This window comes from Prunus mume, linkage group LG7, assembly GCF_029339155.1.
Source record: "Prunus mume cultivar Tortuosa linkage group LG7, ASM2933915v1, whole genome shotgun sequence".
Taxonomy (NCBI): Eukaryota; Viridiplantae; Streptophyta; class Magnoliopsida; order Rosales; family Rosaceae; genus Prunus; species Prunus mume.
In genome coordinates, this window is record NC_142704.1 from 13,572,438 (window position 1) to 13,592,057 (window position 19,620).

A 19,620-nucleotide genomic window follows, 5' to 3' on the forward strand; every position below is an offset into this window, starting at 1 on the left:
TGGAATGCAAGAGCAACATGAAATAAACAAAGAATGAATTTTGAGATTTTTTTTATTATCTATATATATAAAGCAAAAGGTAGAGAATGATAAAACATTCAAAATACCATAAAATACTCTTAGTTAATTCAAACATTAAAAATTAAAATTATTAATTAAATGAGGATAACATGGTAAATTCATTTTTTTATATTAAAAAATTAAAATTAAAAACAAAATCAGAATAATAGATCCTACTTTTATGGAACATAACTACCCATATTATCTTTTCTTAATTCTAAAAAAAAAAAAAAAACTAATTGACGCATGCGTGAGTGTGTCACAAAGGAAGTGTTGTGTTGGAGATGTTGCTGCTTTTAGAGGGGCCTCTTCAATTTTTGTGGAGCTGGTAGTTTTTGGAGGTTTTACAACATTTACTGATTTTGTGGGGAAGAGAGAAGATATGCGTTGAGTTTGGGTTTTTGTTTTGAAAAGGCGGTGGCAAAGTCGTAATTTAGTTTGGGTTTTTGTCCATTGAAATTTGGTCTGGGCTTCAGTCAGTGGCAATGTTGTAATTTATAGGTGTTTTGAATGTTGTTTTGTGTTTTTAAAATGGACTTTGGGTTTTTCCATTGAATTTCTATATTTGTTTATGGACTCCGGGTTTTCTACTATTTCTGGCCCCACTATTGGGCCTAAACCTCAAGCAAGAGACTTGCTGTCAAATTCTCCAAGAGCTCTATCCACATTATTTTCTGATCATCAGTCTCCTTTAATTTAGAGAGACAATTGAAAGCTGTTCACGCATGCTGCATTCGCGTGGTAGTTAGTTTGTTGCATGCTGGTGGAATGAACTGATTATAATTTATAATACTGAGTGATTTTTCAACGTCAAATCAAATGGGGTATAACACGTACATTTCTGATATTTGCATCCTAAAATATGAACCCTTCAATTTACCTACGAAAACAAAGGTTCTGATACAAATATTAAACTGAATTTATAATCACTTCATGTATGAAAGTAACATCAGCTTTCAAAGTTCCGTTGTGTATTACATATATACATTAAGGGAGAGAGGAGGGGCAGAAGATGTCACCAACACACAGCAACTCTCCCAAGCTTCCCAATTGTCTTGAGAGCTACATGGAGCTTCCCAATACTGCCTTCTTAGCATTTTCCGGTAAAGAACTCAGGCGTATCTACAAAGCAACTTATGCTCAACTTCAGGGTTGCATCCAAAGTGTGTCCATCTTGTTAGCTAAATGAAATCTCTCAACTAAAAGCAGAGAGTACATCTTCTGAGTCCACCTTTACCTGAAAACAATAGACAGGATTGGTGTTGGGAACTTCATACATAGCAACAAGGTTAAACCATTAGTAGCTGTAGATTGAAAATATGACTTACAAGTTCAAGATGGCTCAGCAAAGCTCCATGTAATAAGTTTTTCAGCTTGTTACATTCATCTACCATGTGACCCAAACTGATCATTTCCTCAAGTTGGCACCACAGACGCTGAACTGCTGTGTATGGAAACCAAACCGCAAAAGGTCTTTTACGATTGATTATGTCAGCTGGTCTCTGTAGAAGAGAACATCTTAAGTTAAACAACCAGCAGAAATCAACACGAAATCAGATGGTCTCTCTGTAACACTAATGAGATGAAATCAACATAAACTATTTTTGCGTGATGTATCTGTGATACTAACGACATGAAATCAACATACACTATTATTGTCTCAGTTTTGTTTGTCCTATTTCTCATCTATCGGTATCAGCATCCAGACTATTTAATGGACCTCCTCTTTGCAAAAAAACTCAGGTATCATTCTTGAGTGGCATTCGCATTTTTATTGAGGATTGTTATACAAAATAATATGATAGAAGAACTATTAGGCTCCGTTTGGATGGAGGTATTTCAAAGAGAAGATTTGGATTTGACATCAAAGTTAAATTTTCTAAGAGATACTATAAAACATTAAATTGGATATATTTCAACTAGATGTAGTACATTTGGAATGGATTTGAAATGACTTCTTGCAAAATGATTATGCATGAAGTCATTTGAAATCCATTTGTTTTTTTCGACAAAAATAAAGTAATAAATCCATTTGTTTTCTTCTGTAGTAGTCTCTAAACAATCCAATGGTATATTATAGCCAAACAAACTTCGCCATACAGCCAATGAACTGTCTAGAACGAAACTTAAGAGCATAAATTCTCTCTCTATCCCCTTTATGGCGGCTGCTTTTCTGTATGAAGCAATAGCATTAACTTTTAAAAATGCGAGGTTGATATCATGGAATTTTTTTTTTCAACCAAGCTGTAATACAGAAACTTAAGATAGAAAAGAATAAGCTGCACTTTACCATTGATGCAAACGATCCTACATACTCGAGCAAAAGATTTGTAGCTTCTCTATATCGACCATAATCAACATATAGTTGGAACAATAACGCTGGATTTGATTCTTGGCCAGTCATGGCCCAAGTTCTTTCCCGCCTACCATCCTGTCAACAGTCAAGTGGGTCACAAGACTATCATGTCACAAGAATGGATTGTTTGAAGTTACCCATCAAATTAAACAGGATATAAGAAATCATAATTAATAATGAAGGATTAAATAAATAATCTAGGATTTAAGAAAATATAGTTACTGAAAAGGACAAACTTAATAAAATAGAATACAAGAAAGCATAGTTACCGAAGAAGTAACGAAGAAGGATAAAACTAAATAAGATAGAAGATGCAGAAATGCAGAAAGAGAGGGAGGGAAGGACAGGGGAGAGAGAGAGAGAGAGAGAGAGAGAGAGAGAGAGAGAGATGATTGTTCAATGAAAGAAGAAAATAAAGTTTGTAAAACGTGCTTCTCTTTTATTTTCAGAACCACCTAGAGAGTTACCTTGAACATCTTTACCAGCCAAAGAGGCAATTCGATTTGAGGATCCGTACGAAGAAGAGTTTCAGCAACAACTTGTGGTAAACGGGCATGGAACACTTTATATTTTTCCTGCATATTTTGAATATATCAAAAGAGAAAGATAAGATAAAATACTTACAAGAAGCAAAGAGAGAGGATGGGGAAAGGTGAAGAATGAACAACACTCATCGTGGCTTGTAAGATGGTATGAGTATACATTCTCCTGACTTCCTTTAACAAATGTATATGGCCATATTTGACAACAAAAAAAAGGTAGAAGCACCAGAAAAGGCAGCCTCAGTTACATTTGTGTTGATAAAATAGGAAAAGAATAAGATGCATTAATCATAAGTTCATAACTGATAACCTAAAAGGAGTTAAATAGAGTAAAACACTAATCATAATTGATAAACTAAAGGATTTAAATAGAATCCTACTAAAACACTTAACTTAGGGAGCGAGATCATTAAATAAACTAGGAACCATATGTTCTTAGATATTAGAATCCCAATTACAATTTACTTTTTTTCGTTACAATGAATGGAATCGAACCCTTGACCTAGCCTGGTCCTAACCCATTTTTTTTTGTTCCAATAAATTTTTCTCTGTTGTCAGGTTGGGCAAGCTGATCCAGACTCAAAAATGCAAATATCAGCGTGATTTAGAATACATCAGGTAACTGGCCTGACCAGAGTCCACCCACCTAACAACTCCAACTTTTGACTTCGATACATGGGAATAAGCCAACACCAGGCATATTTGATTTGTAAACTATCGATGAAATTACATGAAAAGTAATTTAAGGACCTTTCTCTGATATTTATTTAAATTGGAGGGAAGCTGTGTTTTAATTTCAGTCAAGATATTCCGCATTGTTAATTTGTACTGTTTTGGTTTTGGTTTAGCAGATATTTTCAGGTGGACTCTGTTCCATTCCCACACTTTGTACAGTTATTTTCTTTTTAATAGAATGTGTTTCTTTTTTAAAAAATTACATGAAAAGTGATTCAAATCAAAGTACTTTTGAGCTCAACAATGTAAAATATATGTCAAAAATATCAAATAGAAGTTAGTGACACCTTCTGAGGAAGATAATAAATAAATTGCAGGTATATGCTACCAAAGCTGTACTTATAATCAAAGGTTTCTGTCTTGCTCTTTCTAATTTGAAATACATCACTAAAATCTTTATATATAGGACGATCTTCTTAAGAGATAGTGTCTATCGTATCTAAACTCAATCACATATGGATTGTACTTGTGTCAGAAACCCCTTAAAATCCCAAATATTGAGACTATTGTTTTCTTTTTCAATAATGTCAACAGGAAAACTATTCCTTTTTCTATTAATCATATTGAATACTTGTAATATTTGAAAAAAGAGAGCTGAGGGTTAAGCAGCTCAAATAGATTGAAGATGCAGAAGATGCTTACAAGATAAAGCTCAAGAGTTCCCCATTGACTGATTCCCTTAGATTGTTGATTTGTAGAACCCATATCAGGTGAACCATGAACAACTACTTCATCCTTTAATGAAGTCAGCACAAGAGCATGTGCTCTGGGATCATCCCTGAAAGTTATAAATTACGTCATTTAGATTCAGTTACAAAGAAATTACTACAAGATCTGGATTGTACACTTATCAAAGTATTTAAGGCGACTGCATAACAAGGGTAAGATTTATCTTACCTGACCCATGAAGAATCAACTCTATGTGGGTAGCAGCATTTCAATGACATGGCGGAGAAAGCTCTTTCCAATCCCCTGAACAAAACACAACTCTAGGTTTTATGCATTACAAAGGAAATATATTATGGCTAAATATTATGATATGGACCTATACCTCTTTAACTCTGAACCTTTTAAGAATCTTAAAAGAATTGTAAATGCCATATCATATAAATTTGTCTGGATCAGGAGATCAACAACCTCCAGTGGTGTTTTCTGGGTTCCTGAAGGAAATCATGGGTATTTCAACAATTATCTAAACATGGATAAGAAAAGAGAGAGATAAGAAACTGGCAGAGAAGAAAAGAAAAGCAAACACTTCAAACATGGGATGGAAGTGTTTGCCTTCCTTTTGTATGCTCTTCCAACCCAACCATGCGACGCAGAGATCAATCTGCTCATAAAAAGTAACATGGCACAGCCTGGATATACTGGGAAATTAAGCTAAAATAGAATTTTACCACTAGATGTCGGCTTGACATGTGCCAATGAAAGCAAATATTCTGCTGAAGTAAGCACAAACTCGTTCTCAATTTTCTCAATATCAATATAAGATTTCCCTGTTTGAGGGTGAACATCATTGCTGGCAGCTGCAATAAAAATTACACTTATCACCACGTCAAAACAGAACAGTATACAATGCAAATGTGGACACACAAAATATTAGATTAGAAAGTTCATGAGACATATACGCATGTAATTGTATGTACATTCATGGTCTCTTACTGGTGAGCACAAAAACCCATCCAGAAATGAATTAAATAATAGGATTTCAAAATCAGCCATTGAATTTTGATCAACTTGTTGGCCGGCAAGAATTTGTTGCTCATCGGTAGGTAGAAGCTAAAAAGTATATAATTTCAGTTACGTATGGCAGTCATGAGAACAATTAAAGATGCAGACGCAAATAAACAAATGTTTGGTTGTTGCATTATTTACTCTGTTCATCTATGGTAATTTTAGCCTTTTTACTCGGATACTGCTCATTGTGAAGATAACTTCTCTCAGGTAGAGGATCAATCCAAGCATAGGCAGGATGAACAAGATGAAGTGCATTGATAGCAGCAGAGAGCCCATTGAGGATCTCCTTTAGTGCCAGTGACGTGTTCTGGTAATCTTTCAGAGCTGTCTCTGTTCTCAAACGAACAGAATATAGGTACATGTAGTTTGCTGCTCTTCTCCAGTTATGTCGATGCATTTCAAATGCATAAAGCAACTTATATAAGTTTGGCTTTGCTAAAACATCTGAACAATCTGCCTGCACATTTCAGATAGACAAAAAATCACCAGGATACAAAAATGCACGAACCTACATTGAAATACTGTATCCAAGGCTCTACAACTAGACCATACCTTCCTGGCAAGCTCTTGCTCTACCTTCTCTGTAAGGCCAATGAACGGTAGCTGACCACCACAAAGAATCTGCAATAAACAACAAAGGAAGAAATATAGCAATAAGAAAAACCCTCATAGGAGAATTAGCCTCAGTAGTACAAGCTTAAGCTGAAAAGGGGATAACCAAACACATTACAGAAAGCACAATATTCAAATATTTTTCTAAAACAAATATAACAATACATAACTTTTCATGCAGGAAATGAGAAAAGCAGTGCAATGGAAATAGGAAATATAGCTGATTTGAGTCGAAAATGTGAAGTTATTTTGAATATAGAAAGTCAGCACTCTATCCTCTAGGGTCTGAAAAATGTAAAGAAAATTATCTAAGTCACCATCAGACTAAAAGAAAGATATGGTTTGATAATTTTTCCTTGGATGGCAAAATTATTCACATTACCCAAAAAAATTTCTTTTCACAAAAGAACTTACACTGATGTCTCTAATTTTCTAAAATTCCATTCTATAATCATACAAAACAATATGGGAATTGTTATTGGCACTCCAAAAAAAGTCATCACGCACTCCTCGTCCATTACAAAAACACAACATGGAAATTGCACTTCAAGGAGTATACGATGACGTTGAGTGTCGATAACAGCTCCCAACAAATATATATACACAGTTATTCTCTCATCCGGACGTCCGCACGTTATTGTAAACAAGGAGGAAAGCAAGGAGGTAGTAGAAAATACACACGTCTGGACGTCCACATAAATACATATTGCAAATTAGTCAAGACAAAACCTGGAAAAGAATGTTGAAAGCAAAGAAAGGTTAATTGAAAATGTGAATAAAAACCTTTATGGCACCACGTTCATAAAGAACAATTATCAGACGCCTCAAGCAGATGTACTTGCTCTCCTCATCTGGGTTTGAAATTATTGCACAATATGCATCATAAAAGCGATTAAGATCTAAAGTAAACTTGAAGACATTTGCCCAAAGTCGTCCTTTGATGGTAGATACTGATTCATTGATTGAGTCTTGTCCATGGAACTCATCTTTTTCATTAAAAGCTTCCTCAACTTGCTCAAGCGCAGCAAGAGCAAACTGGCATGCACCTTCACTAATATTATATTGCTCAAATATCTGCATAACCCACTGATAGTAATGGAGCCTCCATGCAGCAGCTGATATGCTACCCGCTAGAGAGAAAGATAAAAAGGAAAACAAAAGAGTTAATAAAAACAAAAGAAGGAAAAACATAATCATCTGCCTAATATTTAAAAGTTAAATAACTCACTCAAACCAAGATCTGGCAACCCCCCTTCCTGAGGCAAACTCCGTAAAGCCTCAGATGACCCTTTTCCAGATGAAGCTCTGAAAAGAAAAATCAAAATATCAGTTTTCGTTACGGAATGCAATGAGCTATTCTATTCCTAAGTGCAAATGATAGCATTATGCGTGAACATTATTATGTTGGAACTTTTTCTATTTCATACTAATGCACATTATTTTCCCTTCTTTTTCTGATTTAACAATAAGCTTTTTTGTTTCTCTTTTTTTTTTTTTATATGAATAAGCTTTTTCATTCTTACAAAGCATCCAGACATGACAAAGTGAAAACATCAGTCAGAAGTGTAAAATGTATTGTTCACTAATATTATAGCAAAGCTGTAAAGGTGAATGCTAGTTTTTATTTAATACAGGCCCATTAAAGTGCAGGGCAATAGAATGGAGTATGTTATGCAAACCAAGCAGCTGTCTACATTATATTAAAAACTCACAGATTCTCTTCAGCTGTGTACGTTACATCAAAATCAATGAATTTATTGGGTTGATTTTGTGGTTCAAAAAATCAACATGCTGCACTTGTTTGGACTATTTGAGTTTTGGGGAAAATAAAAAGATTATTGTTGCACAAGTCTTATCATATTTAACTTTTATTAGTCATGACTGAAAATAATTATAAGAAATTCTATTTAAATTGAACAAAATTGCATTGTTATGTACCTTTACCAGCATGTGTGCCATGTAATAACTCAATTAGACAATATTCAACACAACACTTGTCTCCAAGAAAGCTTAGTTCAAGCTTTTCACTATTTCAATTATCTTGGTAAGATGAAAGTCTCCTTATATGAATAATTTTGAACAATATAAATATCCTCAGGAAAAGACGGGGGAAAAAGCATAACTTGAAGTAGAAGTTTCACATCTTATTTAATTTCTTTAACAAGTCAGATCCAAGGCCCATTCAAGAGTTAGGCGATGGGCGAAAGAATTACAAAGCATAGAATACCTGAAGAAACAACGAACAGCTTCATTGATTTTCCTGTCTTTCAGTACTCCATGCAACCCACGGTGTGCCTGAGAAAGGAAGCAGCATCCTAAAAGATGATGAAGTATGCACCATCCTCCCTCTGTATCTTGGATACTATGAGATGTCTTCTCCTTTTGTAAATGTGCCTCCACAATAGTGAGTAGGTGCTTTACAGAGTATAGAAAAGTAACAATAATAATAGTAAGTGCATAGTTAAGCAACGTATTCTCAAATAAGAAAAGTTTAAAGGCTAGTCAGAAAATGAAGAGAAATAACCTCAACCGCATCATACTGCCCATGCCTTAGGAGGATCAAAGCAAGATCCGTTGCACGGCTGAGGAAGGTAAAGCAATCCTCAGCATGGCCCCAAATGATCCAGCTAGCGAAGTCCCGCATTGAAATAATAATGTCATGCATGTCTGGTATGCTTCTTGAAGAGAGGCGGTTTTGGTCTCTGGAGGAACTTCGAATATTTAGTAGGAATATAAAAGCCAGAGTGAACTCGCACTTCCCAAGCTTCTCATTCCATGATCTTTTGCCCATGTTGCTATCTGAATTGTGGACATTGGATGATCATCAGAACCATGCTAAATCAGCAACATTAACAACTAAGGACCCAGACAAAGCATAAACCTACCAATTTGTAATAATGAAAGTTGGGAACTGAAATCTTCAATAGCAGCTGGTTCAGACGGCGTGGTGGCAAAGAAATGTATAAGAAGCCACTCAGAAATGAATTCTAGAATCATTGGAATCAAGTCAAGTTGAATTTTGGATATATCATCATGCAGCATATGGATCTGCATGCAAACCGAGAGAAATGTTTAACACATTATAAGTTTATGGATTGATCAAATTCAATAGGAAAATGAATACCCTTATTGTGGAATAAGTAGTCATACAAAAACTCTCAAAGATGGAAGAAGCAAATGCTTTGAATATATATATAATAAAAATAACCAAAGTAAATATACTAATAAAATTTTATGACATAGAAAATCTGTCTGACAAAAAATATATATATATATATATATATATTTGAAATCCTTTTTTTGGGTAAACCAAAAAATAAAATAATAAAAAAAATAAAATCTTTGTTTCTTTTAAAAATAATTATCATAAAAAACGAATTTTGATACATTGAAAACTCTCATTGGAAGTCTTGCTATTTGACCAGAAGTGAAAAAACAAAATCAAAGTAAAAATAAAAAACTGACCTGCCCACTAATGCTCACTAGATAGCTTAGAAACAGAAGAATGTCCAGTGCAGACTCAAACATAACCTTCGCAACTTGAGAAGTAGCCTGGACCACGATGGAAGCACTGATATCCAATGATATTTCAGCATCAAATTTTTGAACGATTTTCTGAGGTATGAGAAATTTTAGATAACTCTCAATTGTGTTTAAGATTCGACTCCATGTGCCAGATTTCTTGTGCAAAGCATGAAGAGATAACAGCATGTCGATCGAAAATTTCCTCAAATTTTTGTGATCTGCCAGGCTTTTCTGCCAAGCAACATCAGGTCCAAGATCTGATATATGAAGCATTGATACTGTTGAACTATATCCAGTCTCTAAAATCTTCATTAGGCGACGAGTAATCTCCTCAGATGAGATAACTGGTGGTGTACTGAGGAGTGATTCATAAAATACAGCAGAAGCTGTTTTGCCCAATTGTTGGCTGACATTAACAACACATCTGAGCATTTCAATGAGCACCTCAAATTCAGGAGCATCATCAAATAAATCCAACCCAAAGCCAACAAGATCTCCATGGTCATCACAAATGCCTATCAAACATGAATACGAAAACTCCATAAAAGGGGGCACACAGTTAAAACAGGAAATAATTTGTCAGAAAGCGAAAAAAAAAAAAAAAAAAAAGGATTTATCTCCATTCTGATAAAACAAGGGTCACTGAGATACCATCATTAAGCCGCTCAATATCCTCCAAACAGCGAAAAAAAGATACCGAATTCTTTCTGACCAAACCAAAAGTGCCCGTGGAGGAATCAACAAGCAAACCGCATGGTGCATTGCTCTTGCACCAGTTTTGAAAGTAGCGAGAACATAAATTCTTCCAGCAGCAAAATATTGACGTTGAATTATCATTGACACCCTAAAACAAAATACAATACAACAGTTATCAGTTTGCTAGCAACTTCAGGTGATTCCTTTCTCCTCCGGTGTCCGCATGTGTATGTGTGTGTGAATCAATTGAAACTACAACAGAAACCTCATGTTCAATGACGGAAAGAATTTCCTTCTTCAACATATCAGCAGTTAAGGACTGGAAATCTGAATCACTCCAGTGCCTATTATAATCCAGCAAAGTTGAGCGCAACGCAATGCTATGATAAACCCCAGGAAGAAGCAGCCTGCGTAAGAAAATCGAAGATACAACTTGTACAATATGATCCTGCAGAAAGTTACATAAAGCAAAACATCATAAAAACATATTAACATATAATAGCATCCAGCCTGGCAACAATGAGCATCTTACATAAATTTGTACTTTTTTAAAATACTTTTTTTAATATGCATTAATACTAAGCACATTTACAAGGCTTAACCCTTAATCCCAACTATCAGGTGTTATCTACATCTCCATGAATCCTTTTTCAAACTAATTGTAATCTGCCAGTAGATAAACAAGGAGCCTCTGAAGTGGACTTCCTCCCTTTAAGAAAAGGACTGAATATGGAGATAATCTCGTAATGTAGTTTAATGATTGAAAGCGTCCATTATTTAGGTCCCCATTCAAGGGATCAACTCTACAAAAAAAGTAGCCAAATTGGAAGCTTTCAAGACCGAAGCTAGCACCCACTCAGCCATATCTTCAAAAGAGAATTTCCATTTTATTTTTATCCTTATTTTATTTGTATGCTATTTAGTTATCTAATTGTGATCAAATAAAACAGATGAAAACAATGTTTCCAATAACTACTGAAATGATAAAGATAATCAAATGACTATACAATTTCTGACTTTGCAGGTTCTTTTGCAATGATAGTTCTTAGAAGGGGGCATAAAAAATGGATGATTTGGATCACTGGACCACATTGTCTGGTATGCCCCAACAATTGGTCCTTTCCTTTCTTTGAAAGAAGATGTCCACTTTAGAAGCTCTCTCGTACATATTTACTACGCTCATCTCTTTTGCAGAATGTTAAGTTATGGAGTTGGTGTGTAGCTACGGATGGGATTGAATTTAAATCTCAGCCAGTGTTTTCTATTCTTGACCCACTGAACCCACCATCTATTAATTGATTTAAAGGCTCAACCAAAAGTGAATTCCTAACTGTTAGCTTATTCAAGGTTTCATTCTCTCTCTAAGGTAACTCTCTCATCTTGATAATGACAAGTGAGATCTAACAGAGGGATTTAGTGCATCAAGGCTCAAGAGAAAGAAAGCACGGTTGGAATTAAAAGCATATACAATGAAAGGAATGCAAATGAAGGAAATTCAGTCCGAGTAGTTCTTCTAATTGTGTGTGGCTACTATTGCTGGTCCACACTTTCATCCACAAAAGAGAATCCATTATAAGTAAATAAATCCATATACAAATGCACAAACGCTGGTAGCATCCATCTGCAAGTGAATTCGTCCCAATGAAATTGCCATGACATACCTAATTACATTTTATGCAAAGGTGGAAGATTTTTCAGCTCTTGGTAACATCAAGTTTTCAGATAGTAACCTGACAATCCTGAGGGAAAAAGGAACGAAAAAAATTCTAGGCTGTAAACAGAAATATTTAACTGATTTAGTCATCATACCTTTGAAGATGAGAATACTGAATGTGTTATCAAAAGAAGGTCATCTGAAGAATGCTCAGAACTTTGAAACAATTGATCTGCGATGAAGTCCTCCTGCAAGGCATAAGAACATGCATCTTCCCTGGAAGTGTAGGGTTTAGGCAAAATAACAACAAAAAAACAAAAAGAATGAGGCGAAGTTATACATTGAAAAGAAAAGCATGTTCTGAAAGATAGCTAGTACTCCCAATTACTACATTTAAAGAATACATTTCAAATTATATAAAATGATTATAACAAGGTGTACTTCTAAGATATTCTAGAATAACTATTACATAATGAAATACGAGTTATTATAGTTATTCTTTCCACTAAAAAACAAAGCTAATGTACATTTCTTATATATATACATAATGAAAATTTTAAAAATGTACCCAACAATGAAATTATCAATGAAGTTATGCATAAATTAGCCGTAATAATTCAATCTTTAATTTCATACTTTTCATCAACTCTCATTGACATAGTATATTATGAAATTTTGTTGCTTAATACATGCATTGATAATGGACTAAACAGGAGAATATTATGATCTGGAATTTATGGATGGAGCGGAACAGGAGAATATTTGATGATTATAAATGTGTAGGGGCGAGCAAGTTGTGGAAGAGAGTGAAGTTCTGGGCGGCCTTGTGGGCGTCCATCACACCTGTGTTTAGAAATGTGGCTTTTTCGTCTATTATGCGAGACTTATTAGGGGCCGTGATTTGATGTTTGCTTGTGCGGCGTTTTCTTGTTTTTGCCTTTTGCTGTTCCCTCGGTGTTTTGTTCTCGAGTCAGCGTTTTCTCTTGTTTTGTGCATTCTCATGTGGATCCTTTACCCACATCTTGTGTTTTGTTACCCTAATTTGAATATAACATTTCAATTCAATAAATAAATAATGGACTAAACACTTACTAAAGTTTTATTTCAAATTTCCGTATTTTTAAGCCAATATCTGTTGTTTTTGTTGATTTTCTCCGATATAATAAAGATATCAATTTATCTCCTGATATATCTGTAAATTTGAGTACCGAAATTATCTGCACAGCTGATATTTTCATCGTTGCTTACAAACAATACAAAGGGGTGCCCTAGCACACAAGAAGCATTCAAGAGAACCTTTTTTTTTTAAGAAACAATTTATCAAGAAAAAAAGGAGTACAAGAAAGTCAACAAGCAGTACACCAATAAAAAAAAATTACAACTGATTGCAATAAAGAATTTACGAAAAGCTTCCTTCTTATATAGCATAAAAGAGAAGAGAAAAACTTCGCATACGAAACTATAATAAAGGAATTATCCTATAGCTGCCATTCAAGAGAGAACAATTAAAGGAAAAGAAGGAAAATGCAACCCTAGGTTAAAAAAAAAGGACTGAAACAAAGTCAACAAAAATTAACAAGGACAAATTCACTTACGTATTGACATTCGTCAACAAGTTGTGAAGTACCAATCCATTATTTTTCAGTACGCATATCTTGTCAGAAGTAAGTTTGACATCAACCCATCCAACCTATAACAAAATCACATTAACATCACTGTTGGCGTAATGAATATTCACATGAAAAATAAAAGGCAGTGGATGGACAAAAAAATTGTGGTACCTCGTCCAAAGGAATATTTATCGCTGAAGGTTCCAGCATTAAAATGAATCTATCCCCAAAAGTACAACGGAGGCTATATGCGTAGATCGTCTCTGAGCTGATATCCTTCATGATTGGACCAAGGAATCAATCAGAACAGCAAAAAATGCAAGCATAGTCACAGGCTTGGGTCACTAATTGCACATACAAGAACCATCAAGTCATGCTACAGAAAATATTATTTACTTAAAATTGCAATTTAAAAAAGAACCAGTTTAATATGGCAATGATAAACTCTCACTAGTTTTCCTTTTTTATTTTCTTTTTTGGATAGGAAACACTAGCTATTTTCTTCTTTGAAGATTAATTTTCTAGAGTTGCTTCTTAAACTTCCAAAAGAGATGCTGTTGCTGACTATATCACTGTTGAATGGATGATTACAATGCGGTTCAACTTTAAATAGGCTGGTGCAGGACTGCATGTTGGAATTGGTTGTCACAATTTGGCCTCATCATATTCTGTGAAGGTAAGAAGATGGGAGAGTGATTGGACCAGGTGGTTTCCCAGAAAAGATGCAAAATTTTATTTTAAAATCTATTCATCAAACTTGAAAAGGTGGGCAGTAATTAAAATTTCTTTCCAATGGCATTTGGAAGTCTTAAGTCCCACATACTCTTTAATTGGGAACCGTCATCCTGACAAAATCCTCAGTGGATAATTTGAGAAAAGGCATGTATGTGACACAGATTAGTTTTGTAAGTGAAAACCGGGTACAGGAAACCCAGAATTTTCTGGGACAACTGAACCCAGAGGGTGCCATATAAACATTCAAATATAAGACCTGAAATCAATGCAAATGTATCTCGTAAAATAAAGGCAAATCTCACTCACTATTATGTCAATTACATTCGATTTCTGGACGTATTGAAGCGACAAGCAAGGAGATGCTCAGGTTTCAGATTCTGTAAACGAAACCGAAAACTTAAGTTGGAAGTGGGGAGGTTCAATGAGCCAATTGATGTGTGGCTAAAGTTTGTTGAGGGATTGGAAAGTTTATTTAAGGCGTCTTTAGGAACTAAAGTAGTCAATGTCCCCTAATCTTTCCTTCTTCCTTTTTTGGACAAACTCCACTTATAAGCATGAAAAGCAGGAGAAAGGAAAACTCTCATCTTTTAACAGTTAAGTTCAAATTATTTAACAGATACCCTGTTCTTCACATCTCTATCCAGCTTTCATAATTTATTGCTTAACAAGTGTACCCTTAACCGGGAGTGATATAGAAAACTATTAAGTAACTACAATAAATAGAAATATTTTCACATACAAACAAGAAAGACAATGAGCGGTACGGAGGACATGTTACAATGAAACTTTCCCTCCAATAAAAAATTTAAATTCTTAGAACTTATTTCACATATACGTACCGAAGTATGCCTGTACAAGATTGCCAAAGGAATCAAGGTTGAATCATTGTCAACTTGACCAATCCATAACCTTACCAACGTAGCTCCTGAAAGTAAACAATAAAAGAAAATATTTGAATATTATATAAGTACATTCTTTGCTATTTAAAATGGATACACAGACAAGAACGAAGTAACATAACTCAGAACTGTCTACGAATAATTTTTGTAATTTTAATAAACAATAAATAATTATATATTCTATTTTAAATAACAATAGGTAATACGTTGGTCGACTGCTAAGAACCGCTTGTATCAATGTGAGTCCACCTCCCCTTGAAAGAAAAGCCTATTTCCATCCCTCCAGTATTTTTTCAACTCTCTATCGCTGGATTCCAGAAATTGATAGCCCTTGGATTGCCTACTAAAGGGAGCCCTAAATATTTCAACAGCCATAACCCAACTCCGCTGCCAATCTCTCTAACTTGCCTTCCTCAGTGTTTATTGCAACCAGAGAACATTTACCTTTATGAATTTTAAAGACATCATGTAAAAACAATCCAGAACTGATAACAAGTTGGCTCATTTCTGTTGATCTCCTTCCACACAAAAATATAGTATCGTCCGCAAACTGTAAATGTGAAACTTCTACCTCCTACCTACCGACAACCAACCCTGAAACCAACTGATGTTCTTTGGCTTTATCGATGAACCTTCCTAATGCATCCAACACCAGAACAAAAAAGGTGATAATGAATCCCCTTGCCTTAGCCCCTAGAAGCCCCAAATCTAGTACCCATTTGGTGTGCTGGTTAATATGGTTGGAAAGGATTCATGATCCTAGTCAAATGTTTGGTAGCCTGAAAAGAACCTGGATTGGATTATGTCTAATCTTACTAGGCCTACGTACGTAGTAAGATTATGAATCCCACCAAAAGGTTGGGATTAAGTTGGATTGGATTATGTTTAAACCTGTTAGGCCATGTAATAACATATTTCAATTAATCCCGCCCCTTAATCATGTGTAGTATTAACATCATTGGATTATTGTTATCCTCTCCAATCCAATGTGAACAAGTTGTCCACTTGTCGTGCTACAACATCCTAACTATCCAAACTCCTATCAAAGCTAGAACTGACAGCCCACTGCCTTCCAATCTAATAAAACAGTAGAAAATATACACGCCTAGCTTTAACAACCCAAATAACTCTAGCTTTCTTCCCACATTCCTACCCCCAGAAACCTATGCTTCTCACTTTATGAAAGAGAGACAATCCTTTGGAATTACCCAGACATTTGCTTCCATAAAGCATTTCTCCCACAAGCTTATGAACACTTACCCAAGATTTCCAAGAATTATGATTCTTGGGGATGCCAGAATTTGCGTAAAACATTAGGAAGTCACTTTCCCAGCATATCTTGCTCAAATTGTATTTTATTAAATCAATAGAAGTGACTAATTGAAGCTAATGCAGGACTTTACAACGCTTCTACAAGTCAAAGCCTTAAGATGAGTAACTGATCAGCAACTGTATCATACACAGATCGTAGGCCCAAGGTGAGGCAACCTCAGAAACCCTCATCACATTTTAATATGTAACTGGTCCAGTGAGGTATTGCATACCCTGATTGGGTGGTGCAAGCCTACGTCCCTGTTAAATTGTATTCCATCAATTTTAAAGGAACATGGTATGAGCACAGCTAATTCTATATACAAATGGAAAAATATGTCACAATAATTTTTAAGTTCATCCATGTACAAAAAAAGTAAATCTATGAAATATGTCTTCTAAATGGAGATTTTTGGTTGACATTTTTCTATTATAATACAGTAATGAAGGGGGACGACTCAATGATGGACAACATAAAGAAGTAAGTATTAACAATCACAAAAAGAATGGGGAACAGTGATAGTACTTGCCTGCCAGTGTCGGACTGTTCATGTTATTACTAAAGAGCCTGCTATGGCATGAAAGATCCCACACTCGTAACATCCCATCAGAATGAAGCACAAATACAAGTGGCTTTCCATGAATGACTGATATCACCAAGTCCTGCACAGCCCCTACGATCCTACCCCTGCATTATATGTTCAGCAACCATTTATTGAATCACATTTCCAGGGGATAGAAGAGTAATAAATATATATGTATTGCAACATAGAAATAGAAATCATAGAGTTCAAGAAAGAAAACTAAACTGCCCCTTGTGGATTTTAGCAAACTCTTTTAGTTACTTATCACAAAATGCTAGAATACACAACACATCTAGCATTTTACACATTGTAACAAAATATCCTACGTTCGATCTAAAGAGGAGAGGACCTAGTTAACTCATAGTATTACCTCTTCATATTTCATTTAACCTCCAACATTCCAAACATGAAAATAATACTAAACAGATAAAAAGAAAGATTATAACATTTTTAGCATTTCAAGAATGTTTAATTCACAGTATAACCAAACAATGAATGCTCAAATTGATTTCTACATGGGATAGGGAAGTTCGAGGCCTGACCCCATGTAGCCCCAAATGGGGGTCTAAAGATGGAAGAATTAGAAATGAAAAAGATATATAAATTGCCTGCATAATCTGCAGCCCTTGGCATCCAATTGCCAAGTCAAGGAAGAGCTTAGGGTTCATGACACAATTGGAATTTGGAAACATACTTAGATTCAATGTTAGTCAAGAAAATCTTAAGTTACAAAAGAACGTGAGAAAGTCAGGCTAATATATTGTAATATTATAAATATGCATATACACAAGAGGACGGCTTGATTCTGGCCATATGTAGATGTCAATTTGACAGGGTTCCTATTTCATCCTGTTCCAAAATGGTATATGTAAGCCATTTCACTTCATTTTGTACTATCTGATAACATTTAAAATTCAATTTAATCTACTTTTTCAAGCACTTGAGATTCAACTCTCATAGACCAGAAGCATCATCAGCTCACAAGACTAGGTTAATTATTCAAAACAACTTATTAAGAAATAATAACAAAGACAAACACGTTAGCAAACTAAATTTTTTGTGTGTACATTATTCTGATAATGTAGTCAACAAGCATACCTTGACATGAAACCCCACAAACGACCAATTCCAGAATCATCCCGCAGCTCCCTCACAAAACCTATGGACAAGGGAGAAAAATATAGGGAATTAATGTGGTGCAAAAGAGTAGCATGCTTGATAACAAGTCCAGAATATGAACAGTTTTAATACATCACGACAGTGTCAAATTGTCAAAGGAAAAACCACTAGACTGATGGAGCTGAAGGAAACTATGCTTAAGGTAAATTAATGGTAACAAGGGCACACAAGTCAAGAACAGAGGGCAAGAGAATTTGATAATACCAGGAGCAGAGGGGTCAAGTGAGCCCAGTTGGAGACAAGCAAGGGATCCGTCACCCCGCCCAAGTACAAGGCACCCAGATGGTATTGCTGCAGCACTTGTTACTGGTCCGTAGGCGTTGACATTAAACTCCGCAAGCTCATCCAGCCGGAAACCAGAGCAGGATGCATAATTAGAGATGGGTCCAAGTCTCAAAAGGTAAGCGACCCCTGAGACAGTCAATGCATAAAGCAAGTAGGGGTGGCTCCTAGAACCTACATCAATCTGCAATGTATATAACAATGTATTACTCATTTTACTCCTTTTTACAAAGAAACGCTAGCTTAGAGTAGACAGTAAGAATACCTCATTTTTACAAAGAAGAAGCAAGGGAGAGAGCGCATCTGGAAAAGTGATTCGAAGCCCGACTTTGGAGAAGTCTTTAGAAGCACTGAGCTCAAGTAGTTCGAGAGCATGAGGAAGATTCTTGTGAATTTTCCTGTTACACGAGACACAACAAATTAACAGTATAGATTGAAAAATGCACGAATTTGAAATACGTTGAGAGGGACAAGCAAGGAGAGAAAGAAAACCATATGAGATATGTAGGAGGGTCTCCAATGGCGATGGAAGAGGCGCAATCGTCGGTGACAGGAGGGACGCAAGGAGCATCAGCGGAGGCGAAGGCGGAGGCATCAGAAGGACCAGAAGAAGAAGAAGAAGGAACAGGGACCTCAATCCATTTCAATGAATCGCTGCCGATGATTGGGACCTCCATGCCTACCAGTATCGATCTACTTCCCATCTTCTGGTATGAATAACGCTAAAACCCTAGGCCAGTCCAAAATTAATTCACCCTAAACCCCTAAACCCAAACCCAAACCCTGCAAGCAAAAACACAGTATACAGAAAAGGGCTAAAACGCAAACGCGCATAATAATCCAAAACGCTAGCTAAACTTCGGGGCATAGGACTGAAAAAGTTTTTGTTACGAGCCATTTTATTTAGAAGAGCGCGAAAACCTTTTGTTAAAAATGAAACTTATAAAGCCTCTTTTATTATTCATAGTAACTTCTTTTATTTTTTTGAGTAGAAGCAATGGTCTAAAGTTACATGGAAGGTTTCTCAAACACACAACTAAGTGCTTAAGATGTTATGGTCCAAAATTAAGATGTCGTGGGATTAGAATCTAAGATCTCTTACC

The 19,620-nt window shown here is 35.5% G+C and overlaps 1 protein-coding gene across 1 annotated transcript; it reads right to left on the bottom strand.

Annotated features, from left to right (window-relative positions):
• Positions 1-907: 907 nt before the first annotated feature.
• SAR1 (SUPPRESSOR OF AUXIN RESISTANCE1) lies at positions 908-19,390 on the bottom strand. Its single transcript, XM_016795919.2, has 27 exons — positions 19,010-19,390; positions 18,783-18,915; positions 18,440-18,701; positions 18,155-18,215; positions 17,003-17,160; positions 15,102-15,187; positions 13,699-13,803; positions 13,513-13,607; positions 12,073-12,193; positions 10,529-10,711; positions 10,219-10,411; positions 9,508-10,082; positions 8,928-9,090; positions 8,567-8,841; positions 8,270-8,457; positions 7,271-7,347; positions 6,826-7,172; positions 5,983-6,051; positions 5,569-5,887; positions 5,091-5,219; positions 4,745-4,853; positions 4,591-4,665; positions 4,336-4,471; positions 2,884-2,991; positions 2,351-2,491; positions 1,389-1,562; positions 908-1,297 (listed from the first exon to the last, which is right to left on the bottom strand). Exons 1-27 carry the CDS (start codon positions 19,219-19,221, stop codon positions 1,256-1,258), a joined length of 4,536 nt encoding a protein of 1,511 aa, XP_016651405.2. The 5' UTR covers positions 19,222-19,390; the 3' UTR covers positions 908-1,255.
• Positions 19,391-19,620: the final 230 nt, after the last annotated feature.